This window comes from Podarcis erhardii (genome assembly GCF_964252035.2).
Source record: "Podarcis erhardii genome assembly, chromosome: 3".
Classification (NCBI taxonomy): domain Eukaryota; kingdom Metazoa; phylum Chordata; class Lepidosauria; order Squamata; family Lacertidae; genus Podarcis; species Podarcis erhardii.
Genome location: NC_138507.1, coordinates 48,599,040 through 48,626,418, shown reverse-complemented (window position 1 = coordinate 48,626,418; position 27,379 = coordinate 48,599,040). Strand labels below are relative to the sequence as shown.

The window sequence follows — 27,379 nt, the reverse complement described above, 5'->3', positions numbered from 1 at the left end:
TCCAGTGTGGTTTTCCATTTTGGGGTGAGGCTGGAAATTCAATATTTTTGCTTTTAAAATCCAGAGTACACTCGAGTGTCACCTCACATGCAGCGAACACAGAGAGATTCCCATAGATTCAACAAGAGAGCCTTAGCTCACTCTTCTGATATGTAAACTGCAAAGGCTTCACAAGGAGCTATACACATTATAGAACACTAATAATTTGAATCATGCAGAAAAGGAGGACTGGATTAGGATGAGAGACTTAGCCTAACTCAAATGAAGCAAGTGCTTTCTCAAAAATGAAGCAAGTGCTTTCTCAAAAAAAGAAAGAATGGAAAGAAAATGTGCCATGACTATCTACAATTGTCAAAAAGAGCTCTCCTTCCTGTTACCCTCTCTAACTCCAAAACACCCTTTCCTAGTAGCAGAAGCCAATGAGAAGACGGGATAGAACACTCTGCTATCCCTTCCCAAGCTGCCTGTTGACTTGGTACCTGCAGCAGCCAAAGTTGTGCATGGAGATGTGGGGTGCCCTTTTCCCTCCCTGTTACCTCGAGCAACTGCACACCAGTAGGAAAAGTGTGATAGCCCTTCAGATGTGTATTCTTGTCAATGATGCACTAAGGCATCAATGAGGAGGCAGGACAGACTGCTTTTGCTCTTGCTGAGAGAAATAAGGGCAAGGAAAAAGTGTTTGGGAAGGGGAGGGGCTGACACAAAATACATTTTGTGTATGGGAAGCACCAGTGGAGAGAGAAGCCAGTAATTTTCCAGCTTAGACAAGAAAGAATTTGAAACTTGTAATGCTCCCCTTTTATAATTCCACAAAGATTTTTGAATTGCAGCTCAGGAGAGCATCTCCAAAATCTTTAGCTATAGGAAGAATGCACTTATATTCCATTCCTGTATTTTGAGCATGAGTGGAGAGTAAGGCAGATCTATGGGAATTCACTTGTGGAATTTCAGCTACACAAGTTTTCATCTCTAACATGGTGACTGTTATTCTGGAATAGAAGATTATTTCTTTCTTTAAGAATGTCATCTCTCTTTAACTTTCCTGTAAAAAAACAGGAATATCTCTACCAAATCACAGGCCATCTGTTAAACAGCAATGCATATTTCTGCCATTAAATTGTCTTGTTAATATTTTATCAGCACTGAATGAGCAGGGAAATCCATTCTGAACAGTCTGAGTTAACAAAATATTCATGATAAATAAAAATTTATTGCAATATTCACCTCAAACATTTTACTTACCACTTACTGATCTTCATTAACCTGCATTTTTGTATTAGAAACAAATGTGAGTAGTTTTTGTCTGAATAAATTCAGCATATATACAAGCTAGGGAAACCATGTAATTTTTAGTGGAAAACAGAAATGTACAAGACGGTTCTCTGTTCAGTGTTCAGCATATGCAAATTCAGACAACAATATCAACTACTAGACTATTTTGTTGAATATGTACTTTTAAGCACTACAAAGCTGTTAAGCCAAAATCAGAGTAACACTTGCTTCTCACATCAAAATCTATTATGTGCAGAAAATAGCACATTACTTAGATGTCAAACACATACAAACTCTCTGCCCATAAAGGTTAAAAAATAGAAGTATGAACATCCTGTTCTAAATCACAATGAATAACACAATTTCTCCCAAAAGTAACTTGTCCATGTACTCATCCAATGTGACACCTTTGTGCAATGAGTTTATGAGTTCAAATTTATTCATATTTAGTATCGATAATTTAAAATCCAATTGTCCACATTAAAAGTCCACAATGAAAGCAGAACACTCCAGAATTTTATGTCTGATTTTTACCTCATAGTATTCCTAGATAGGTACTAGAATTCTAAATCTGGTGATAAACATATTCATGTCAAAGCCAGCTTGCACAATGACCACAATACACATGTCTTGGGAAGGTGAGATAACAGTCTGTGACAAGCATTCTGTTCAAGTCAATGAATAACAGTGGGGAGGAATGTTTTATCTAAGCTATAAAACTCACGGTGGTATTCAGGGCAGTGCTGGCTATGAAAACATATATAATAACACAAACGTAGTACTAATGCAGTTGGACACCATCTCTCTTACACCATATGTGAACTGACAAGGTAAAATCAGAATTTCTACTAATACAGATGGAAACTTCAAACCTCTTTAGCTGGCTAAAGCTTAGACAAAGGTTCTGAATAATTTCAATTCATTAAATATAAGACAGATTGCTTGAAAATACATTTCATTCAAGGAAATGGCTCATGCTGCACTGGATCATATTTCACAACCATGGTAGTACACATTCATGATTATTTTTGAAACATTACCGTACGTGGAAATTTAGCAAGTTGCAATAGTTCTGAGCAAAGTACAAACAGCCACTGTGCACTCTGGCTGCATAAACTGAAAGCATTGCTAAGAATAAAATGTTTCAATAGACCAAAAAAGAGAGAGTATTTTCATCACACATGCACAAACAAAAGATGCTAAATCAGGACCCTAATGTCCCATCATTCAGTGATGTATTTAGGCCACACCAACAACATGAAGGAAATTATTATAGCACACAAAACAGACACACAATATGGCCAACTATATCCAATCATCCAGCACACTTTCTGATATGCACAATATCCAACTCAAAGCCTCTTAGTCAGTGTATGGTCAACAGATCTATGTTTGGGTATAATTATATTGCTGTTGCACCCAGCTATTATCACTATGCTAGTTTCTATGCAAAGTACTACAGATCTGAAATTCTGCAAGAGCCAATTTTGAAAACATACACACATTGGGAGAAGTTCGAATTTTCATTGAGAGCACTGTGTGAAGAAAGGTTCAAATAATCCCCATTATGGTGTCCCCTTCCCCAGATGCAATTTGGAATGGGGGCAGGAAACATTAATGGACACAAGGAAATGCCATTCAGGAAGTGGTAGACTTTATTCCCAGTGACAAGCTATAGGTCACGTGCCTAGAGCACAGTCTATTGGCTGAACTGGCTCTAATACAGGTGACAAATAATACTCATTCCGCATTTGTAGTGTGGCAGCACCTACACTTTGGAACTCCTTGCCTATTGATATTAGACAGGTGCCTTCACTGAACTCTTTTTGGTGCCTGCTAAAACAAACATTCCTCCTCCTACTCAGAGGCTTAGAAAGTTGAGGCCATTTTAATCTGTTTTAGTATTGTAACTTGTGTATGTTTTAAAGTATGGCTGTGAGCGTTTTCTTTGTACAATCAAGTACTGTATAAATTTCATGAAATGAATCAATATATAGGCTATTATAGGGTTGCATAGGCTGGAGTTGTTGTGTGATACATTATCTACACCCGAAGGAATTGCAACAGCAGTTCCATTGCATTTTGTTTCTTTAAGTCATATTTTCTGAGCTCCGGAAGGGGGGAGGACAGCAGGGAACAGGGAAAACATATGAAAAGGACATTTTGATCACTACACCATGTGGAGCCCCATAAAAAGTGAGCCTAAGGGTAGTTAAAATAGACGTGTGGGGGTAACAATTTAAAACATGAACTCAAACAGTTACTTCTATTGAAAAGACATTACATAAGTGACACAGAAAACAAGAGGAGCAATATCATACATACATACTTAGCAGTAGGCAGCATCCGCTACCAGGATGTGACTGATTTAGAATTGTCCCCTACCTGGGAAGATGTTTGGTCTCTTGCCAGCTACAAGGTAAGCAGGGAGGCAAATGATGCTCATGTATCTCTTTATGTTCTTCCTCATAAGAACAGGCAGCTTCCCATTCAGGCAGCTAACTTGGGAGTAATACTTTTATTCTCTTCTACACCTTGTTTGTATCCAGTGCTGCCACAGCATGAGCAGAAGAGGCTTCTGATTCTGATCACCCACATGCAACCCCTTGTGAACCCCCAAAATCTATTCTAAGGGGTTGGGGGACCCTCTGGAGCAGAGCAATGAATACAACTGTCCAGCCACAGTACTAATGCAAGCAGCCTTGCATGTTACTAGAAGCATGCATCAGTGTAATGTTAAATTAGTGTAAGTGTCCTGGGGCAGCCTTGTAAACAGCAGTGAAATGATACAAACTAGAAGACTTACTCAGCAAGTTAAACAGGCAAGGATGTTCTGGTACCATGTTTCTGCTTAGATTCATTGTCAAAGCCATTCAAGCTTCTGATTACATTCTGATCAAATAAACTTGCACATTTCCCCCCTTGACTATGATTCAGCTAAATAATTTACACAGCCAAACTCCCTCAATAGTTAATGAGTTTTGATGTCTCTGTGCCAATAAAACTATAAATTAACTATAACAGACGCCTGCAAGAAAAGTATTTCATGGTTATTCCAAACTAATATATAAAATTCAGCGCCCTTTTTGTCTTTGTCCTTAGCCCATTCTTGCATGTTTTCAGTTTCTCCTATCTTTTCCCTAAAGCTTCCTTTGTCCTTTACATATGCTTCTGTTGAGGTCCTTTCATATTGTCCCTTCCCCCACTTCGGCCACCTTCATTCTTGGTTCCTTGCCATCTTCCCTACATTTTTCTAATCAGCCTAATCCACAAAGCTACTGATATCCTGAGGGTAGACATATTGACAACTTTTCCTTTCCTCAAAAGAGATGGGCTACAAACATTCTGATAGCTTTGTTTCCTGAGCAGTTAGAATATGCCAGGCCATCATGCCAGCTCAGCCATGCAGTGTCAAAGGGATTACTGCCAGGAGCAGTTTAGATTCTGATCAGATTCCCAGCTGTTCTTCAAAATTCTGTAATTAGCAATGAAGGATTGAAAAACAAAGGCGGGAAGTAACTGAAAAACTTATTTGTCAGATTTTTGTGTGAGTTTCGGTGAGGGTTATAACAATTATTTTAAAAATAAAAAATATTAAAATGGTTAAAAAGAGTTCCACGTATAAAGCAATTAAAGCAATTCCAAATATAAAACAGTTAAAATGTGTTCCAGTACAGATTCAGGCTGGCATAAAGATCTCCACTTAAAAGGCTTATTGGGAGAGGAAGGTCTTCCGCAGGTAACTAAAAGACAACAGAGACAGTGTCTGTCTTTTATGTGATTGGAGGGAAATCCAATGCAGACATTGTAAATACTAATTATGAGAGTGGATGATTAAAAAACTGCTTTTTATCTCAATGTTTATGCTGTCTTAACAAACCACTTCTTTTATATCAGACTGATTTAGGTAACCCTTACCCTACCACTTGCCTATGTCCTTGGTTTGAGGTGACTGGAGAAATGAGTCAAAAAGTCTACCCACCACTTTCCCCTAAACATAACGCATTACACTGAGGTATTTTTAATCATCAGAATTTGGGGTAGGGGGGGGGGTTGGGGATGGGATAGTTCAGAAAGCAACATGAACATGAACATGATCAGAAGGGACCAACAGATTCAGGGTATTCAGGTCGGTGATAAACAATATAAACTTAAAACCTTTGCAGATGACCTAGTTTTGACATTGCAAGAGCACTAAAAGGGCCTTAGAATTAATCCAGGATTTTGGTCAGGTGGCTGGCTTTAAACTGAATAAGCTAAAAACTAAGGTATTGGAGAAAAATTTAACGCCAATAGAGAAAGAAAAGTTTCAGAAGGAGACAGATTTATTATTGGTAAAGAAAGTAAAATACCTAGGGGTGAATATGACTTCTAAAAATGTTAACTTATATAAGGATAACTATGAGAAGTGTTGGTCAGAAGTGAAAAAGGATCTTGAAATCTGGTCAAATTTAAAGCTTTCCTTACTTGGACGAATTGCTGTCATCAAGATGAATGTATTGCCGAGAATGTTGTTTTTGTTCCAATCATTGCAAATTATAGACAAGATGGACTGTTTCAAGAAGTGGCAAAGGGACATTTCTAAATTTGTCTGGCAGGGCAAAAAGCCCAGAATTAAATTTAAGGTACTTACGGATGCGAAAGATAGAGGGGGATTTGCCCTGCCGGACCTTAAGTTAAGTTATGAAGCAGCAGCTTTTTGCTGGCTGAAGGAATGGCTACTTCTTGAAAACACAGACATTTTAGATTTGGAAGGGTATGATAATGTATTTGGATGGCATGCGTATTTGTGGTATGGTAAGGTTAAGGTACATAAGGCATTTAAAAACCATATTGTTAGAAAAGCATTATTTAATGTCTGGATCAAATATAAAGATGCGTTGGAGAACAAAACCCCAAGGTGGCTATCACCAATGGAGGCAAAGGCCATGAAAAGACTTAACATGGAGACCAATTGGCCAAGGTACTGGGAAATTTTGGAGCAGGAGGGTGATAAATTGAAATTGCAGAGTTATGAAAAACTCAAAGACAAGGTGCGGGATTGGCTACATTATTTTCAAGTAAGAGAGGCCTATAATTTAGATAAAAAGATTGGCTTCCAGAAGGAAAAATCAAAGTTAGAAACTGAATTGTTAGAACCCAATGCTAAGATACTATCAAGAATGTATAATCTGCTGTTGAAATGGAATACTGTGGATGAGACAGTGAAATCTACTATGATTAAATGGGCACAAGATGTTGGACATAACATTATGTTTGCTGACTCGGAACAGTTATGGACCACCGGAATTAAATTTATGGCATGTAATGCCTTAAGGGAGAATATTATGAAAATGATGTATAGGTGGTACATGACCCCAGTCAAGCTTGCTAAAATCTACCATTTGCCCGATAACAAATGCTGGAAATGTAAAGAAACTGAAGGTACATTCTTTCACCTTTGGTGGACATGCCCAAGGATTAAGGCTTTCTGGGAGATGATATATAACGAACTAAAAAAGGTACTTAAGTACACTTTCCTTAAGATACCAGAGGCCTTTCTCCTGGGCATGGTCGGCCAACTGGTGCCAAAGAAGGATAGAACTTTCTTTTTGTATGCCACAGCAGCAGCAAGAATCCTGGTTGCAAAGCATTGGAAGACACAAGATCTACCCACCTTGGAAGAATGGCAGATGCAAGTAATGGACTACATGGAAATGTCAGAAATGACTGGCAGAATATGAGATCAAGGAGAAGAGCAGGTGGAAGAAGATTGGAAGAAGTTTAAAAACTATCTACAAAAACATTGCAAAATCTTTGAATGTTGAGGACACTGAAATGAGAAGAAGAGGTTCAAGTGATTAAGATAAATAAAAATATGAAAGAAGGGATAGATACTGGATGAAAATTTGAATAATATAATATTTGAAGGAATTTTCAAAGGATAAAACTAATATAAATGAATTTGCTAAATTAAATTTGAAGTGGAATACAAGAAAGGGTGGAAGCCAAGAAAATAAGGCTATGGAGGATATGAATTTGAAAAGAGTCTTTTCTTTTTTCCCTCTTTTCTTCTTCTTTTTTATGTTAAGTGTTTGCATTTTTGTATTTTTGTGGTTTTGTATCTTTCTTGTACTTTTTCTATTTATTGTTTATAAATTTTTTATTGTGGAAAATTAATAAAATATCATTAAAAAAAACAGAAAGCAACAAATAGCTCAAGCTTCCAAATAAAATGTGAATAGTAAGTTTTCAATTTCTGATTTAGATTCTTCTTGAACAAATGTTAGCTCTTCCAAAATCTTGGCTATGTTTCAAAGACAACTTTGATAAGCTTTTTACAAAGAAAAACTACTGTGGGAATTACTGTCAATCACAGGGATAGCTATTGTGCCTCACAGTGGTTGGCTCTAATAGCTATTACTGGGATTTCATGTTTTCATTTAACATTAAGAAACCATCTGGTGTCTTTATATTATGTTGCACTATATGCTACTGTTTTGCTCAATTCTGGCAGTTAGTTATTTTATCTTGCTGTAATGAGATATAGACATAAACACAGAAGCAAGATCAAACTCAGCACTGTCATACTTGCACATTGTCAATAAACCTGAACTACCAACTCTGTTTCATCTTCATTGCCAAATATACCAAGTGCATTTGTACAATGGTGAAGGCAGGCAGTAAAGCTTTCATAGGAGTTGTGTGTCTACGCACTGAAATCTGCAAAACAAAAGCCAAGCTTGAGAAGCGACTGGTTCATGGAACATATCAAACCTTTGCATATGAAGGCAAAAGACCTGAAGGGGGGAACTTTGCATGTTCAACTGAAAGTGCTAAGAATCTTCCACATGAACAGGAACCCCAATCATACAAGGTTCTGAATCATATGGTGGAATTGTAAGTGTGACCAGCTGAAAGCATGAAAATTCCTCTCTTGTGGGAAGATCTGAGGCTGTCACCTGTGGGGATGGTAGTGCTGGGAGCAAGGCTAGTGTAGGCAGCCATGCTCCCCACTCCATGTGTGGAGATGAACATCTAAGCAGAGCTTAATTGTCCAAGATGGAATACGGAATCATTTTCACAAAACTCCACATTTTAAAAAAAATAAAAATCTCAGGCAGTAAGCTTCATAACCATATTTCATAGCAACATTTTGTATTGAATAGCTCCCTACAACTTTTCACTCAACTATAATCCCTTGCAGATGACCGCAATGCCTGGAGACAGACAAACAGGTCATGCATCCATAGCAGTGACCAGAGAAGGAATGGCCACTGGGAGGAGCACAGAGAGAAGAAAAGCCATCGTGCACCTGCTGCAGCACAACTGGGTGTCCCAATCTGCCACAGCTGCAACAAAATATGTCTCTCCTGTATCAACCTCTACAACCCCAGCAGGTGCTATAACCTTCCAAGAGTTTGACGTTACCCCGCAAAGACCCACTCCTCCACTGCATCCCAAGACACACAGATGCCAACCAATCTTATTATGATAGACACAACTGCTATTTAAACCTAGACTCAGTAATTCTATCGGTCATATGGTCACGTTCCCAGGACAGTAGGATTTTCTTTCATCAAAATGCGCGCACTCTCCCAATCCTCTTTTAAATATCTCCAGGGGCAAGAGATTTCCTGGCTCTTGATCAATCTCATAAAGCACTAACACATCCAGTTAAAACGGTAATAAAAATGGCAGAAAATAAAATAGAAAAAAAACATAACTACAGAAGACAATACTGAAAGCTCAAAGGTCAATATTTTATGACTGGACATGTTTCTCCAAGTTTGGAAGGCTACACTAGTTCCTTTTGCACTTATCAGGCCTGGCCACTTCAGTGCTGTTAAGGCAGCGAAAACAATGCGGGAGGCGGCAGTTACAAGTTAGCGGCCTCAGCAGGCGCTGTGATTCTCCAGCAATGTGAGATGCATTCCATTGTGTCTCGAGACAGACAGATGACAACAAGGCCTAATCCCTAGAATTGCATATCCAATTGCCAGGTCCCCCCCCCATACCCTTTTCATATTACCCAACCTATGCTACCACTCAGTGGATTTGTAACTGGCTGACTGACCGAACCCAAAGGGTGCTCATCAATGGTTCCTCTTCATCCTGGAGAAGAGTGACTAGTGGGGTGCCACAGGGTTCTGTCTTGGGGCCAGTCTTATTCAACATCTTTATCAACGACTTGGATGATGGACTCAAGGGCATCCTGATCAAATTTGCAGATGACACCAAACTGGGAGGGGTGGCTAACACCCCAGAAGACAGGATCACACTTCAAAACAACCTTGACAGATTAGAGAACTGGGCCAAAACAAACAAGATGAATTTTAACATGGAGAAATGTAAAGTATTGCACTTGGGCAAACAAAATGAGAGGCACAAATACAAGATGGGTGACACCTGGCTTGAGAGCAGTACATGTGAAAAGGATCTAGGAGTCTTGGTTGACCACAAACTTGACATGAGCCAACAGTGTGACACGGGAGCTAAAAAAGCCAATGCAATTCTGGGCTGCATCAATAGGAGTATAGCATCTAGATCAAGGGAAGTAATAGTGCCACTGTATTCTGCTCTGGTCAGACCTCACCTGGAGTACTGTGTCCAGTTCTGGGCACCACAGTTCAAGAAGGACACTGACAAACTGGAACGTGTCCAGGGGAGGGCAACCAAAATGGTCAAAGGCCTGGAAACGATGCCTTATGAGGAATGGCTAAGGGAGCTGGGCATGTTTAGCCTGGAGAAGAGGAGGTTAAGGGGTGATATGATAGCCATGTTCAAATATATAAAAGGATGTCACATAGAGGAGGGAGAAAGGTTGTTTTCTGCTGCTCCAGAGAAGCGGACACGGAGCAATGGCTCCAAACTACAAGAAAGAAGATTCCACCTAAACATTAGGAAGAACTTCCTGACAGTAAGAGCTGTTCGACAGTGGAATTTGCTGCCAAGGAGTGTGGTGGAGTCTTCTTTGGCAGGGCGTTGGACTCGATGGCCCTTGTGGTCTCTTCCAACTCTATGATTCTATGATTCTATGACAATATGCTAAGAAGGCATTTAATGTACATCTCTTTTTTTAAAAAGCAGTTGGGAGGGGGGTGATGTAGTGTAGAGATAGGGTGAATTAATTCATTACCGCTCCATTGTTTGACCAGCAAAAATCTGCTCACCTGCCATTCTGAGTATGCAAAACTGTTAGTTTGTTTCCCTCTGCTGTCGTTTCTTATACCAGGTTGTGCTAGGTTTAGTAACTATAGCATCTAACTTCAAAGACAAACATGTAATAGACTTCCCCAGGCTGGCTGGTATCCTCTAGGTAACTTGGACTGCTGGTATTATCAGCCATGGTGGCTAATGGAAGTTGTATTCCAAAATATCTGAAGGGAACCAGGTTGCAGAAGAGTAACATATAGTGTAGGTGTAGATAGACTCCCTTAACTCTTGAGACATGAGGAATTGAGGGCATGCCACACCATAGGATCATAAGAAAAGCCCTGTTGGATTAGGCCAGCATCTTGTTCTTACAGTGGCCAACCAGATTTCCATCCTGGGAGCAGGACCTCAGTGCAACAGCAATGTCCCCACTTGCAGTCCCCAGCAACTGGTGTTCAGAGGAACACAGAAGGTTCCAACAGTGAAGATAGAAGAGAGTCATACATGAATAGCCGGCCACACTTATTGAAGATGGGTGTTTCCCAAGCTAATTGTTTGGGAAAGTTCTTCCAATAGTCAGGAATGACTCTCATTCAACTCTGTAGTGCTAGAAGGCATAGCATTCCATCCAGGGGTTGCAAAGATACACCAGAACAAATTAACAAGGAAAATACAAAGAGGTGAAAAGAGAAATAGAAAAAGAAATATGTGCAGAATAAGAAGATATAGTAAAGGAAAAAGCAGCAGCATAACACCATTTGGGCTAGAATATTTTACTCAGAAAAATTGCCCCCCAAAATGCTTTCAAGTTCAGCCTGACAATCAGAAAGAATACAACATCAAAGTCTTCCACTAGTATCAGGCAGACATAAAATAAAATAAAGTCTTGTAGAGTTCTTTGGTAAGACTGAATAAATACTTTGTGTCATAATCTCTTTGTGCCCTGAGACTTTAATCATATTGTTTCATTTTAAAATTAAGAAAACCAGATTCTTTAAACTTCTCTAAATTTTGTTTTGACAGCTTCAAATATCCCTGCTATTAAGGCAGCTTTGATTGATTAGTTACAGTTAATTCCTACAAACTTATTACCTCTATTTCCCATACAGATTTTTGGAAGAAAAAATTCTATAATACTACCTGCATGGTAGCTTGTTTACGGTACTTTTAGCTACTGAATATTAATAAATTCCAAATTCCAGAATTCCATCAGAACTATGTTAATGTTTACATAACATCTCCACAAAAATAGGGAAACACAAGTGATTATCCATGACATCTTGGAGAGATCTGAAAAAATCTGAATTGCACCTAGTGGCTCACTGAGGAGAATAACCGCTTATCTGGGGCTCCAGATGGATGATGTTTGCCACATGTCATGGCTGTGGTGGGTCCATGGAGGCTGCCATCTATCAGTGAGGCCAGGGAAGGGGACGGTCACCTGGCGACACCCACCTTTGGCCTCAATGACCTCTCAGGTATGTGTGGGCAGTGCCTGCAAGGCGAATCAGGGGCAGGGGCTTGGGGGTTGCATCCAGCCCACCCCTGGTCTATTTAAGGGGGTGGCCAAGTGCAGGCCATCCTGTTGGATGTTCATCACTGGATTTCCCACCCACCCAATCTGTTAGGGGCACGCTCAGTGGGGAGTGGGTATGGAGCATATGGACCTTGCTATGATTTACGCGGTCTCTGTATTCAGGGCCAGGGAGGAATTTTCTCCTGCAAGCAAAGTGGCCTGCTTGCAGGTTTTCACCTGCCTTATAGCAACCGTCACAACTTTGGCAGATAAGGCATTCGACTGGATCCTTAGTCACAGGGAGGGGTCCAGGAGGGGTGACTCTGTCCAGGAGCCAAAAAGGGAATGATGGGCCAACATATTTCACCCAATGGCAGCCTGTACAGGATCATGGCACACAATCCATGTCAGGGGCGACTTTCCTACACAAGGTCAACCCCACCAGGTTCCTAACAGGTACCATTAGGGCTGCCTGATGATGGATACATGCCCAGTGCCTTAGCCAAATCTACTCTTTCCTGTAATCAATAAAGTTGTGGCCTAATTCAACCCAATACCAGTCTCCTGTGTCCATTCCTGTGGGTCTCCCTGCACCTGCCACAGCCATTATGCTCCTGTGCTGGCAATGGCCCATCTTTGCAGCATTAATCCTCCCTTTCTAAATGCCAAGTTAATCTTAGGTTATGTGTACATTCAAATCTTACATAAATTAATAACAGTACCAGTGAATCAATTCTTACTCTCAGTACCTTCCTATAGCATTTAACTGCTCACTTTCTCCTTTGATCAGGTTCTTTTTATTTAAGTCCCCCAAAAAGGAACTCACCCAAGTCCCTCATCCCTTTTCTTTTAAAGACAGCTTTAAATTTAGAAGGATTTATCAGAGAAATCCATTCATCACCCATCATTTCATTTGTATGCTGCCTTTTCAAAGTTAAATCCATGCTCAAGGCCGCTTACAAAAGTAACCATAAACAATAAACAAACATCGGAAAGTATACAACCGAATTCCACATAAATCTTAAGATACAAAATAAAAATACAAAAAATAGCATCAAAAGCAGCAACAACCTCACACTCTCCAACAATCCACCCCCCCAAAAAAAAACCCCAATACCCCAAGTGGCTCTCACAAATTTTAAAATAACATAAACTCATTTGTAGGTCATTTTTCTTTGCCCACACCAATGGTATAAGAGACAGAGTAAGGGGCAGTGGCTGGCAGGCAGTGCACTCCCCCACGGTTACGCTGGCAGACTGAAGAAAAGCAGGTACAAAGAGCTACTACCACTATCAGTGCATACCATAAGGACATAAATGAATTGGAAAGAATAACAACTGTTCAGGCCACAAACTGAAGTGGGAGGCAGTGAGGGTGCTGCAAACCTGCCCATCATCATATTGATCAGCAAAAACACACACAAAGGAGTGAGTACCCTCTCATTCAGAGCTACGTCACATCTTCTACAGAAGTGGTGAATGGGGAAACAAGAGTGATTTGAGCTCCCAGTCCTCTCCTAGGAATTCTGCAGAGTCGCTCTCTGGAACGGAGCACATGTGTACAAATCTGCAGATGAAGGGCGGTATATACAAATTTATGAATAATAATAATTGAATGTTTTTTTTGCAGGGGGTGGGGCAACTATGTACTGAATTACTGGGTAATTCCCTATACATTTGTGAATCTAACTTTTAAAGCAACACAAGAAATCATGTGTCTAGCAAGGCAGTGAGTCTCTTAACATATTATTTCATCTCAGACAGGGAGGGAAATGTTAACTAGCTTTTTTCTTCATACTCTTCTGTTCTCAACAGGAGTTAGGTGACTGATGAAGCTAAACCTGTTCTATCAGGAACACCTGACTGGCTCAGCTGCTGTGTTTGCATGTTGACAGCCTTACTGCCCCTCCTCCTCGACCTCTTGGTAAGCAGCAGTGATGCAACCAACTGAAGGTCAGGTGAGCATCACTTGCCCACTACACCATTTGCTACTGCTAGTAACATGGTTGCATTTTGAAACTGTGAGATTCTTATGACAGACCTTAGCACCTGGACTGGTTTGACTTTCATTAGTACACTGCAGCAAATGAGATAGCATGAATGACCGCTCCCCACTTAAAACGGGGGGCGCCTTTTGCGTGGACGCGCGCAGCCCTGGACCTGGAGTGGCCCCATCAGCATAGGCTTTGCCTTCCCTCAGGTGGGATACCTGGAGGTCCCCGCCTACCCCAGTGAGTTGTCCAATCCCACCTGGGGGAAGCGTTGCCAGGGAAACCAGGCCAGGTAAGGGGAGGGATTACCTGCCCACACAATAGAGGGTGGATCTTAATTGCTAATCCTCACTTGGCTCCAGAGCTTCTCCGGGAAGGACGTTGCTGGACTTCCTTGCTCCAAAAGGTAAGCCTGGGGCCTTTGCCCCCCCCCCCCCCGGCGATTGTTTTAGTGCATTACAAGCACAAGAAAAGTAACAAGTCCAGCCTTCCAGGAAGAGGTGCCTTAACAGCTTTTAGAACAAGGAATGACGCACTCTCAGTTTCCAAGCAATACAACAGTACAGGTTCATTCTACTGAAATATAAATTGTTTTTTCTATACTGCATTGCCATTAGGAATTAAAGAAAGAATTAAAGTCAGGCAAGGAAGAGTGACTGTTCTGTTCTCCTTAACAAAGGAAAACAAAGATGTGCAGCTTGACCCTGTGGCTATACTCAAAGGTAAATGAGACTTAATCCCAGTGAAGTGGGTATACGTTTGTTTATGCAGAGAAACATGCTTACTCTGAATTAAGGTCAGAAGCCGGAACTTGTTAGTGTTTATCATTGTCATACAGTATACTGTAAGAAAGCTGCCTTTTAACTTTCCAATGGTTTTTATTAATGCATGAATAGGACATCATACTTTTCTAAACCTACCAAAATGTGATAATCTGAATGACTAAAGTAATTTCTCCACCTGCTAACCAACTGCACAGGAAGTAATATCCCCCTCCAATTAAATGGCAAAGGGCCTACCTTGAAAAAGGTCATCGTTGCTCCATCTTCAACTGCTCCATATTCGATCTTTGTTTGTTTCGCTAAATCATCTGCTGAATCGATGGGGGACTCCATGCGCTCCACTGTCAGAAAGGCGGCTAGATTAGCGGTATACGAGGAAATGATGATAAGTGTGAAAAACCACCAAATGCCTCCCACTATCCTGGTGGAGAGGGCTTTGGGCATGAGCTCGGAACCTAACGAAAATCAGGGGGGAAAAGATGAATCCAGTGCATAAACATTGTGTTTCTCATTGTTAGAATTCAGTTCTTTTGAGTTTGTTTGCTTTCGTCACATGGGTGAGAATGGAATCACTGAGCAAAAATAAATAAAGTGACAGGCATACATTTTGCTTATACAGACGCAGAACTGAAACTGAAAATAAAACCAAATTCCACTCAAAAAGGGAAGGGTAAAAAAGCTTTAGGCAAATCAAGCATTTATGGGACCCAAAAATATAGCAATAGGAGGTCCAAATCAATATTTGGCCGTGATCTAGTGCATAACCAGATTATTATTTTTAATGAGCTTTAAATCAAGTGACAATGAAAAAATAAAATGAGAAAGAGAAGACACTTAAGCTGTTAAAAGAGAACTAAAAACAAACAGCAGTCCTGAGCCTCCCAGTAAAATCTTGCAGCAGCTCTTCAAAGCATTTATGAACCACTAATCTGGCAGCTCATAAAATGTTTTGACTTCTGTAACAAATAAGCTGTTGCCCCAAGGAATCAGGAAAAATGTATCAGAGAAACTCTGATACAAAGAGGATGCTACAAACCTGAAAATGTTGCCACCTTAAAAAAGAAAAGTCACCATAATGAATCTATATGTAGCAAGCCAATGGTAAAATGAAACATCTCCCATCTCTATAGTTGGCCCCACAGCTTAAGATAAATGGGGTGGTCAAGCTACACATTTCATTTACTAGAGAGCAGTAGAACTATTACTCTTACACCTATATTATATGAAGACAGACTATAAGTGCATTGCTGGAGTTGCCTGATCATGGCACTAAAAACAGAGGGGGGCTTAAGATATTAATTTGTAATGTACATAATGATTAGTGCTAATTTAGAGCCTAATAATAGTATAGGAGGCACATAGCCTCCTTTTGTGCTTCATCATTAGAAGCCGTAATATTTTTTTCTTAATTTGCAAAAATATAAAATTGTAAGTTGGCATGCATGAAATTCTTAAAAATGGAAAACGGAATATTTTAATTAACTAATATTGGCAAGGCAAATATATATATATACACATATACATTTGTTCCACAATATGCAAAAGAATGTTGCAAGGCATATATGCAACAAGCTGTTTCAAAAGAAATATATCCATAGTGTCATTATGATAAAGGATTAGAAATTTTAATCAGTTGGCAAGGATTTTTTTTTTTCATTTTTGTTTTACTTGGGTAAAATGGAATGAAGGCAAGATGGACTATTTTATTCCTGATTAATTATACTGTTTATTTTGCATCAGTTAAGGAACTGGTCCAGAAAGGTAACACATCTTCCGATGAATGGAGCTTATGCCAAACTCAACATCAATTACAGAACAGAAAAAGAAAAGAAAGGAAAGGGGGAAAAGAAAAAGAAAAAAGAAGTGGTATCATAACTGGACTATTCAATCCAAAACAGCCCATCTTACCCTGCAGTTCATCTTACCCTTGCTGTTTCAAACAAAAAAAGCTCTGACAGACTTGGACATGACAGCCAACTCCAGCGCCAGACTTTGCCTAGAATTCTGCAAGGGAAAAAGTAGAAAAGTACCTTTCTGATGTAGTCGCTCCTAGGCCCTGTCAGTCAGACACTTAAAAGACACTAAAATGCTAATACTGCCAAACAGCTTTTACTGCTTTCTCAAAAAAATCGACACTTAGGAAAGTCAAACAAGACTTGAAAGAAAAGAACAGTAGAAATGTTTGCCATAGTTGCCCCAATTACCACAAGTTCATATCTTACCCAAGGATTAAGAGAGAGTGCCACCAAAGCCTGTGAAACAGAGCCTGGTTAGGGGCTGACTGTCATGTACCCAAGGTAACGTCATGTCCAGCACTATATCCCACAATTTCCTGGGAGCAGAGAGGTGTGGGCAAGGAATGAATGAGATTCCTCTATCATGTAGCCTCCAGCATTCATGGAAATGTGTTTGGGGAGGGGGGTGTTAATGATGCAGATATTAGTGTGTTTCAAAAATTATTACACCTTGTCGGGGAACTTTTCATTTGAGGTTATTATCTGAACTACCCCATCGGCTTAGACCAGGTAAAGAGTAAATGGGACCCCTGACACTTAGACCAGGTAGGCAGGATAATTTATATGCCTCTCCCACACTAGACCCAATACAATGCAAGACTATGTCTTAAGGAGACTTCCTGTTTCCTGCTGAGGGAAATGGCTGCCTCCCATGAGATTGGACCCCCAGTAGTGCCAGAAATTCACTACCCTATAAAAATGGGGCTATAAAGCATGAAGTGTCTTGCTCGTGTGTGTTTTCTCCCCCTGGTTCAATTCAAATATAACTAAATGCTAATTTGCCACTAAATGGAAAGTGAGTAATGAAATCAGAGACTGTGAGGGGATAAGGCAGGGAGAAGTAAGTGAATGAGCACAAGATAGTTTACCTTGCACCAAGCTATGGTTTGACATTATGTCTGAAACAAACAAATGAAGGTTCTTTGCACTAATCTTTTTCAGAGGCAAGAAAATAATTATAGGAGGAGGAAGACTATGTTCTAATGGACCTTTGGGACCCATGAACATTTCTTATGAATGCCCCATTGTTCATGGTTTGTTTGGTCCTTCACTGTATGTTTGCCTTTTCTTGCAGATTACAAACCTGTATGTCTTGCTACCTCCACAGGAAAAATTGTGATCAGTTCTCTTTAGATGAAACCAACTACATTCCAGGAATGAAATTAAGTGGATATTGGGCATGTGCAGGACTCCTTTCCACTCAACCTAGTCCTCTCCTTGTGGTGTGGTTTGTAGATAGTCCTATGTTTCATAAAATATATTTATTTTATTTCTATTTAGGCTATTATTAATTTACAGGAGTATGGCATGAGATTTACCACTATGCAATATATTTGGCTTATCTATTTGTCAAGTGCTTTTCTAAATCATGATCTAATTGTCATTTCTGTCTTTTAAAATGCTGATGCATTTTGTATTACTCATACGAAAGGATGTTTAAGAATAAAATGTTCAGACTGCAAAGAACACACTGGACATGTCAGATCCAGCCAGAGTTAAACGTTTATAATTTGAATGAAAGAGTGTATTAACTCTTTTCTGTTGAAATAAATGGAAATTACAATTGCGTCTCTCTGACTGGATTGTGCCCACTGCTAGATTATATTTATTGTAGGTCTCCGCGTATCAGTAACTTCAAAAACAACAAGAATCCAGAGCAGTTTACAAGCGTGGTAGAGGTTTAATTAAAGTTGTTCTAACTTTCTGCTCCAGGGCAGTTATATCAATATGCCCTAACTCCTACATGTCTCCTAAGACATTCTGTCAAGTACATTAATTACTTTTCCAAAAGGAAATGCTGTCATTTAAAATGAAAACAAAATAAATGCCCCCCCCCACCTGCACAAGATACCCAAATACACATGTCCACCTTCTGTACTTTTGGTTGCCGAAATTAAATGCTGGTTCTAGCACATAAATGTGTACATATACTCTCCTGCAACTGTCAACTTCTCTTAAAATATCTGTTGAAAAATACGCTCAAGAAGGGGACAAATGTTTTTGGTATTCCATGGAAATGTGGGTGTAGTCTACTAAAGGCAAGCAATGATAGCATGAAGAACAATGAATTTTAAAATAAGTAATGTTTCCTGCTTGGCAGGGGGTTGGACTCGATGGCCCCTGTGGTCTCTTCCAACTCTATGATTCTATGATTCTATGAAAATAAGTAATGTTAATTAGATGACAAACATTACACTGCCCTCCTTTTATATATGTCGTATTACACTGGGGGAGAGGGGAACCTAGCAATTAACCCTAACAATTTACTATAGATTATATTGTTTAGGACTACCGCTTATATTGCCCTCTTGTAAATTAAACAAAATAGGCACAAGAGGAGTGCACTGTATAACCAAAATAAATAAATACCCTGTTGATGTATTATTATCTGTTCTCAGATGAGCATCCCTATAATTTTAGCATCCATCTTTTAAAATGCATTTCTTTGCACATACCGTACAGCATGTGCTACGTCGTCAACGTTTGCCTTGCCTTTATTAATTTGCATTTAAGGAATCTCAAACAGAACATGGTTGCAAGAAGTATTGCAAACTGGGATGGCATTTATTAACCATGCAATAAATGGCATCTCATTTCAGAGCCGAATACGGAAAATGAAGGTCTACATCCAAAGTAGACAATAGTAAAGAGGTAATCATGCTTTCAGCTCTTGCTTTGCAAAAATGTCACTGTTTGAAAAATACAGACTAGTGCATCAATTAATGGCAGTGAGATGTACCTATATCCAGGTTAGAGGGAAGTGTCCTGAGAATATTGAGGTTTGGATTTATCCTATTTTGCTGGGTACACTTTTTCAGAAAGTGGGATTCAAGAATGCCTAGGTGTATTAATGTTAAAAGCTGGTTTATGGTTACATGCACAGAGGCACCCATGCAAGCAATTTGTGCCAGAAAAAGAGAGAACTGTCACCCCCAGCAAAAAGTGGGACATGGCACCCAGGGGAAAGAGCAGGCTGAATCGTATACCTTGCTGCATGAGAGCTCCAACTCCAAACCAGAAACTATTTAGCAAGGTAAAATTGTTTTCCACCACGTCTGAGTCGGGGTTGCAAGGGTGTGGGTTATACCACTCATAGGGACTAAACCTGTGGTAATTGACAGAAAAAAAAAGAACATATTTAACAAGCAGCGAGCAGAAACTCTATCCAGCAAATTTGCTGCAAAAGAAACAGAAAAAATAAGAAAAGTTAAATAGAAAATAGAGAAAGAAAGTTGTCACAGTGCAATTGCAGTATATAAATACAGGAAGCATTACAAGGAGAAGAAAAAATACCAGTGATGAAGTACCCTTTCCTTCATTAATTAATTTGCACAGTAACATTATATGGTGACAGTAAGTCTTGCAAAAACAAAACAAATCAAATCAAATCACAGTAAAGGACTCGGTATCACTTAGACCCCCAATAAATAGCACATCGTGTAGTTCTTAGGCATGTTGACACACACATAAAAAGGGAGGCATTGCAATATAATAATTAGCAAGTTATTACAGTGTAACACTACTAAAAACTTTGTACAAAGGCTTTCCGATAATGATAATGGAAGGTAAACTGTTAAATAAATGTGTTAATATGATTTCACAAGACTAGTAAAATAGCACCTTGAAGCCTAGCGGAATTGTTATTAAATTAAACCTCTAAATGAGCAGGATTTCACTTAATAAAATAAAATAACAGTCTTGCAGGCACAGCGAAAGCTAACACGTTTATAATGGTGTCAAGCTTGTGTGGAATACAAACCCCATTATCAGATGAACGTGGCTGAACTGGGTAACATGGTCTGGGGATAAGCCACACGGTTAACAGTGAACCATGAAGATGTTGGCCTACTGTTGAATTATGTGAGTGCCTATTGCTGTGTCTATTGACCTGATGATGTTCCCCTCAAAGCTGAAGTAATGGTGAGTGAATACAAAGTGATAGAGTCTGGTGGCTAGAAGTCCGATTAGCAATCAATATGCAAAATAATAAATGGACCAATATGAGAAATGGCAAAATGCCACTGTAGGAGCATTTGAATTGACTTTGGAGTTGACATCCTAGAGCAAAGAAACTTCAAGTGAGACTGCAACATGAAACCCCTGAATTATAATACCTGAAGAAGTTCAGTGCTATCACTTGAGGACTGAACTGAGTCAATGGTGGGTTTTTGTTTGTTTGATTGATTGCTTAGGACATGGCGTGTGTTCATTGGCTTACTGATGCCTGCGTGCCTGGGATATCAACAACTGTTCAGTGACTTGCCAATTATACAATTATCACTTTCTGTGCTTTTCTGCATTTCATTTCCCTCCAACCTCACTGTCTACAATGCCCCCAATACCACACACCCTTAAATCGTCATCAATCCCTGAATTGATAATGCCAGTAGAATCACAGTTCACTCAATTGGAGAAGGCTGTCTGGAAGTTACAAAGAGGCAAATCACAGATTCTGGGAAATGGTACTGACCACATAATGTGTGACATTTACACCACTGATGGCTTCTGGTCTGAAAACTTGTTTGTCAAATTGTGGCTAAAACATGCAAAAATGTCAACTCGTTTTTCTTTATTGTTGCCTTGAGGTAGACACAAGACACTTGGAAGCAAGTTTCACTGAAATAAAATGGGATTTCCAAGCTAAATATGTTTGAGATCAAGGTGTTCGATATAGACTCCTTTGTTCTTTCCTTTTTTTGCCATGTTTTGATAAATTACTACTGTGGTGCCATATTATTATTTGTGCTTTTGAGGACAAAACACTCTCACAAAATATGCACTTCAGGCACACAGCTTAATGATAGGAGATAAACTTCCTTTCAAATCATGTCTTTTAAATTTTTTGCAGTATGTGAGGATCTTATGTTTAATACCCAAAGCACATTAGAAAAAACAAACACACACAACATAATGCACAATGGACCATAACCACCACAATAATTAAAGAACTCATGCAAGTTTAAGTGCTATACTCATGGTAATGATTTTTTTTTTTTAAAAAAAAATAAATTTCTCAAGTCTTTAAAGCCACTCTGTTTGTTACAAACCCAAACTGGAATATACACCCATTATTAAAGGGGTGGAACTATCATGTAATTAATGTTATCTGAATAATATTTCTGCCACTTCAGAGAATGCAATTTTCTTCCCAATAATCTTTTCAACACATTAAAATTCAGAAGATCAAACAATCCATTTTTATCCTCTTAATACAATGATAGAACACCTCCTGTCTTAAAAGCCTGTGCTTGAGAAACAAAGAAATGTTTCATTTGGTTCTCAAAAGTAAAACTGACATGCTGCTCACGAAAGGTTGATTGGGTTATAATTAAATATTCTGACCTTATTTCTTCTGCAGCTTTCCAAGAAATCTAGACTGGTTTTTACTTCTTTAGTTGTCTACTGTTGTAGCAGGAGTCTTTTTTTCCAACCCATTTCGTGTTTGATGCAGTAAATTATTCACTTGTTTAAATTTAAGCAAATGCATTCCACACACAGCTTTGCCATCTCAATTTTTAAAAGGCTGTATCCAAAGTTTTCTGTCCTGTAGGGCAAGGGCTCTTATGGTAGCAGACAGGTGGGTTTTAATCTTAGGCAATGGAGGAATTGGACTCCACAGCTGTGCTAGCAGAAACTTCATGCGCAACAGATTGTGCAATTTGCTTCACATCAATTTGCTGCTTATGCATTCTCTTGCTGGCAAAAAACATTTTGACATTAGATGCAACCTAGTATATGTAAACTTCACAGAGAAGATGTTACAAGACAAAAAAAATGTAACTTCAAAGAGAAGAAGTTTTAAATTCAGTTTCTTTTAAAACCAAACAGGCATTGTATGTTTTAGGTACTTCTGTCTCAAGGGACACATTCCTCCTCCTCTCAATACTTTCTCTATTCTACAGAAAACTTATGAGAAGAGTAAATATAAATGCGCCAGTTTTCCTTGCTTTGTAATTTGGTCAATTAACAACACCTTAATGGTAAGAAACAGTGGAAAACCGTCACTTAGTGCAGGTGTGGCACCCCCCCCCCCACTAAAACCCAATCCCCATAAAGCTATAGAATGGCTCTTTCTATGCTCGTTTCATTCATTTGCAATACATTCCTTCATATTTAGAGACCTGTTCCTGATCATCTCTTGTGCTGGCCAATCAACTCTGGTGATGATAATCACCCCTAAGGTTTCAACCCTGTCTCCATGGGTAAAACAACAAGTTTTTGAAATAATCAATTCCAGTATGGGTGGCTTACAGAGGGTGGAGAAACCCTCTGAACTTCTATTTTTTTATTTCATTTCCCTTTGAATAAACTCTAGCAGGTCAGGATTCCCTCAGAAATGCACTGAAAGTTTTACAGCACTAGAGCAGGACTCTGAAGAGCCTCTCCAAGCAATTAGATCAACCTGAGCCAAATAGATGCATCCATTTGCAAGCTGCTAATGGTTCTTCTCTGAGGTACTTTGCCCTCCTTTTGCAAGCACCAGGAGAAAGCAACAGGAAGCACAATCTCCCCCATCCCGGCATGGCTATCCAGCGAGTTCACTGTTCAGCTTCCAGTTTCATCACTGCCAGATATAGACATAGAGATATATAAGCATTTCAGTGAAAGGAATAGTGGCAAATGACTCCAAAAGCATGTTCGGTTTTAATTCAGGGGTGGTACTGGACCCTTTTTAATGCTAGGGGGGCAGGGAGAGGAGAGATGAGATGAGATTTGGCTGACATCATAAAGGGGGAAGGAGAGAATCTTGTTTCTTCATGGGCTGAGCTAAGCCTTTTTATGGTTGAGAGATAGAAGTGTCTACAAAAAAAGTTTTTCCGTGAGCTGGACTGGGCCTCGTTTATTTATTTATGTTTAATGTATTTGAAAATATGATATGGGCATATGCAAGAGCACTAACTCCCATCAGAAATAAGAGCAATAACTTATCATAATTGCTTCAAGTAGAACAAAAAATATTATCAGTACTTTGAAGAACACTAGATGTTCATCTTGTTTCTCAGCCCCAGACTACTGCATTAGCAGAGCAAACTTGTTCCCACACTTCCAGCTGCAATCTCACTTTGAGCAGAGAGGTGGAATGGTGTATTGACTGGATAGTCAAAAGGGAGAGGAATTCTGAGCTAAACAAATCCCTGCTTTTATAAAACCTTAAGATACTTAAGATCCAGAGTACTGGAGAAGCTTGTGGAACTTGCTGCTATAATATTTAGAACTGATCCTATGGTGTGTGGGGGGGAGAATCATTTTTCTAATATTTTAACTTAAATAAAATGTAATATTCCTGAACCTAATTTTTACTGGAGTGATATACTCTTATATATGTAGTGGTAAACTATACTGAAGAGGCATGGGTTAGCTTCAGTTACTAACATAATCCTATTCATTTTAATGATGATGATGAGGATGATGAGGATGATGATTTTAGTTATACCTTACTTGGAAGTAAGTCCCATTGTATTCAATTAAGTGGGCATAGAATTGAACCCTGCTCTTCCAGGTCCTAGTACAACACTCTTAACCATTACATTAATACAACTGCAGGTGTTCATTTAAGATATATGTTTTCTGTTCTTTTTTATTTTTAACTTGAGTTCTTGGCATGGTTTAGGCTTGGCATTGGGGGAGTGCAACCTTTAACAGCTGAGTGGCAGGCAACAATTATTATGAACGGAAAAGTGCATTGCATGAATTGGAAGTGAACTATTTTGTTCCTATTCTAAAATGAACATTCCAAGCACTGGTGGTTCATATATTTTATTCAGATAAAATGTCTAACATCTTTTCTACTGCCTACAAATTGTGAGTTTCCAGCAACTTTCTCTCTCTCTCTCTCTCTCTCTCTCTCTCTCTCTCTCTCTCTCTCTCTCTCTTGTGTGTGTGTGTGTGTGTTTAAAACAGGATTGAGGGAGCATTACCAAATGAGCAGAGATATAAGTTTCCGTTCACTACTGAGGAATTATGACATAACTGCATGTATACTCATGAGAGTGAGCATAAGACTAAATCTCTGTTAAATGCTAAGTATTAATAAAACTGCAATGTTTAAATGTCCACTGTTTCTTTGCAAAGAAGAAGGACAGAGGGGGAAAACAGAACAGATGGAGGCAACACGTCTATTCGCAAATCAGAGAAGCAACTGTGACAGCAAGGTCCCCTTTGGAACCAAAGAATTTTTTCAGCTGAGGAAGTTACTATTTGCAAAACTGCAGTGCTTAAGTGTCCCCGGTATGTTTCCAAGTGGAGAAGTATGGCAGAAAACCAGAACCTGGCCATGCCCTGTGACCTCATTAGCCACACCATGACATTCTAGCAGCCCCACCAGGTTTAGTGGGCACCAATTTATTTTTAATTTTAAATTAAATATAGCACATATAAGTAGGTGTAGTTACATAAGAGAGCAGAATGAATTTTAATGTTTAAAGTTATACAATCTAAAAAATTAGCACCTCAAACTTAATGTGAAGGACCCCATGTGGAGAGCCATATGCTCAGCAGTCCCTTGGAGATGCTGGTGAAGAATTTCACATGTTCCCACACAGCACCTGGGAGAATTAAGTTAGGGCCTCTTTCCTTTAAGATTCAACATCGTCCATTCTAATCTGACTTCACTTCCATTTTTTTAAGCACCAGAAACACTTTTCAGCCCTTCACAATTCACTAACAGTACCTTTTCCTCCTGTTCTTTTCCTAATTCTAAATGCTTAAAACATTTTTGGGGTGGGGGTAGGGGTGGGAAGAATCTTCAAATTCTTTTGTTCCTTCTCTTCCAAAGATTGATCCTTCTGCTTCATTGGGAGGGGGGGGATCACATAAATATGTAAGTATGTCTCCTTATGCCCATAATAGTTGACTTAATAAGTTTCTCAAATGCCTTGAGAATAAATGTGTTATAAGTATGATACGTTACATCATTTTTCTGACACTAACAAGTGTACTCCCAAAGCATCTTGACACATTCCACACAGAATTCACACCTGGAATACATGTTTGGGGTGTGTGGAGGGGTAAATTTAGTTCTCCAGCAACATATAAATGATGGGGAAATGTGATGCACCCACAACTGAAGAAAGGGGTCATGACCCTTAGTGAAAAAATTATCAACTCTTTTGATTGTAAAGAAACTATTTCCTAAGAAAGGCACTTGTTTCAGCATCCAGGTTTGATCATGTTTAGAGGATTTATTTTATTCAAGAATTAATCCAAAACTCATAACCAAATGTGGGAGTTAAAAAAATTGCCTTCAGAGAAGAGTAGCAGAATTATACATTGCTAAAAGCTACTTTACTTTTAAAAAATTTTATATGCCTTCACACATAACACAACACGATGACAGCCTAATAGGCTTCACTATTCCATTAGGTATCACATGCTTATATTAATATGGCACAAGAGAGCCTACCCATCTCACCTAAGCTTGCCTGTGAAAAATACTAAATGCAAAGTCAGAAATGATTGGATCCATAACCAAGATGGCAAGCTGAATGTTTAAGTGTGCATCCCTCCTGATCTCTATGGGTAGATTGTTTGCCATGAAAAAAAGAAGAAGAAAAAAGAGTGCTTAGATTTCCATATAAACCTTTGCTGCCTATATAATCTTCCTAGTTGCTACTAACAATCCGGAACTATTAAAAGCCAGTTTTGCACTGAATAATTATTCCTGGATAAAATGCATGTTCCTCAAGCTATGAGAAGTAGCCTATACTCTAAAAAAAGGGCTTAATTAAATTATATACTTACAAGTCGTACTGACAAGGTATGGCTGTGGGGGGACAGAACTATAAGAATTGTACAGTGGTACCTCGGGTTACATATGCTTCAGGTTACAGACTCTGCTAACCCAGAAATAGTACCTCGGGTTAAGAACTTTGCTTCAGGATGAGAACAGAAATCGTGCTCCAGCGGCGTGGTGACAGAGGGAGGCCTCATTAGCTAGAGTGGTGCTTCAGGTTAAGAACAGTTTCAGGTTAAGAACGGACCTCCGGAACGAATTAAGTACTTAACCGAGGTACCACTGTATTATAAAAAAAGCTTCTGATCAATCTCATCTGTGTATCTAGTAGATCATTCACAACTTAGCATATGCCTCATAATAGAAAGAAAGGGTTTTGTTTTTTATTTGTTAACCTACCATCAGATGTGTGGTGAAGGATGGTAGAAAGCTGGCTTTTCTTTTCTAGTACTATACTGAAGGATTCTCAGGATTATTTCATTGAATAACCAGGAAGTTATTAGGTCCCCCCCCCCTCCCCAGTTTGGATTGACATCCTATTTGCTATTGTGACTTTATGTCTGCTGGGTCACATCTTTTGAGATGGCTAAGTTAGGGCATGTGAGATGGCCTCCTCTGTGGTAGCCTTCACGCTACGCAATGCCCACCCCTCCAAAATTGTTCAGCTTCTGTTGGCAGGCAATGATGTAACTTATTCCTCAGGCTTTAGGAGATGGGGGAGTGTATTGTTATGTGATGCTGTAATGATGTGCTGCTGCTTTTATGCTGCTACTATTTATTGTGGATTCTGGTGCCACCAAACGCACAGGCCCTTTTGGACCAGGAAGAGGACAGAATGGGAGTGGAAAGGGATGAGGCAGGCTTATGTATGCCCTGCCAATGCACACAGGAGCCAAGAAAGGAACCCTGGCACAAAATGGTTGCCGCCTGTACTG

At 39.4% G+C, this 27,379-nt stretch overlaps 1 protein-coding gene across 4 annotated transcripts in view; it reads right to left on the bottom strand.

Annotated features, from left to right (window-relative positions):
• Positions 1-27,379, bottom strand: part of GRIK2 (glutamate ionotropic receptor kainate type subunit 2) — a 461,921-nt gene that overhangs the window by 90,808 nt on the left and 343,734 nt on the right. For 3 of the 4 annotated variants that reach the window (XM_081856951.1, XM_081856953.1, XM_081856952.1), the window contains exons 13-14: positions 19,699-19,817; positions 14,934-15,151 (exon numbers count right to left, since the gene is read on the bottom strand). In XM_081856951.1, coding sequence (XP_081713077.1) covers positions 14,934-15,151; positions 19,699-19,817 — 337 coding nt within the window. Of the gene's footprint in view, positions 1-14,933; positions 15,152-19,698; positions 19,818-27,379 lie in introns of those variants that run through there. The other variant, XM_081856954.1, reaches the window with a different exon arrangement.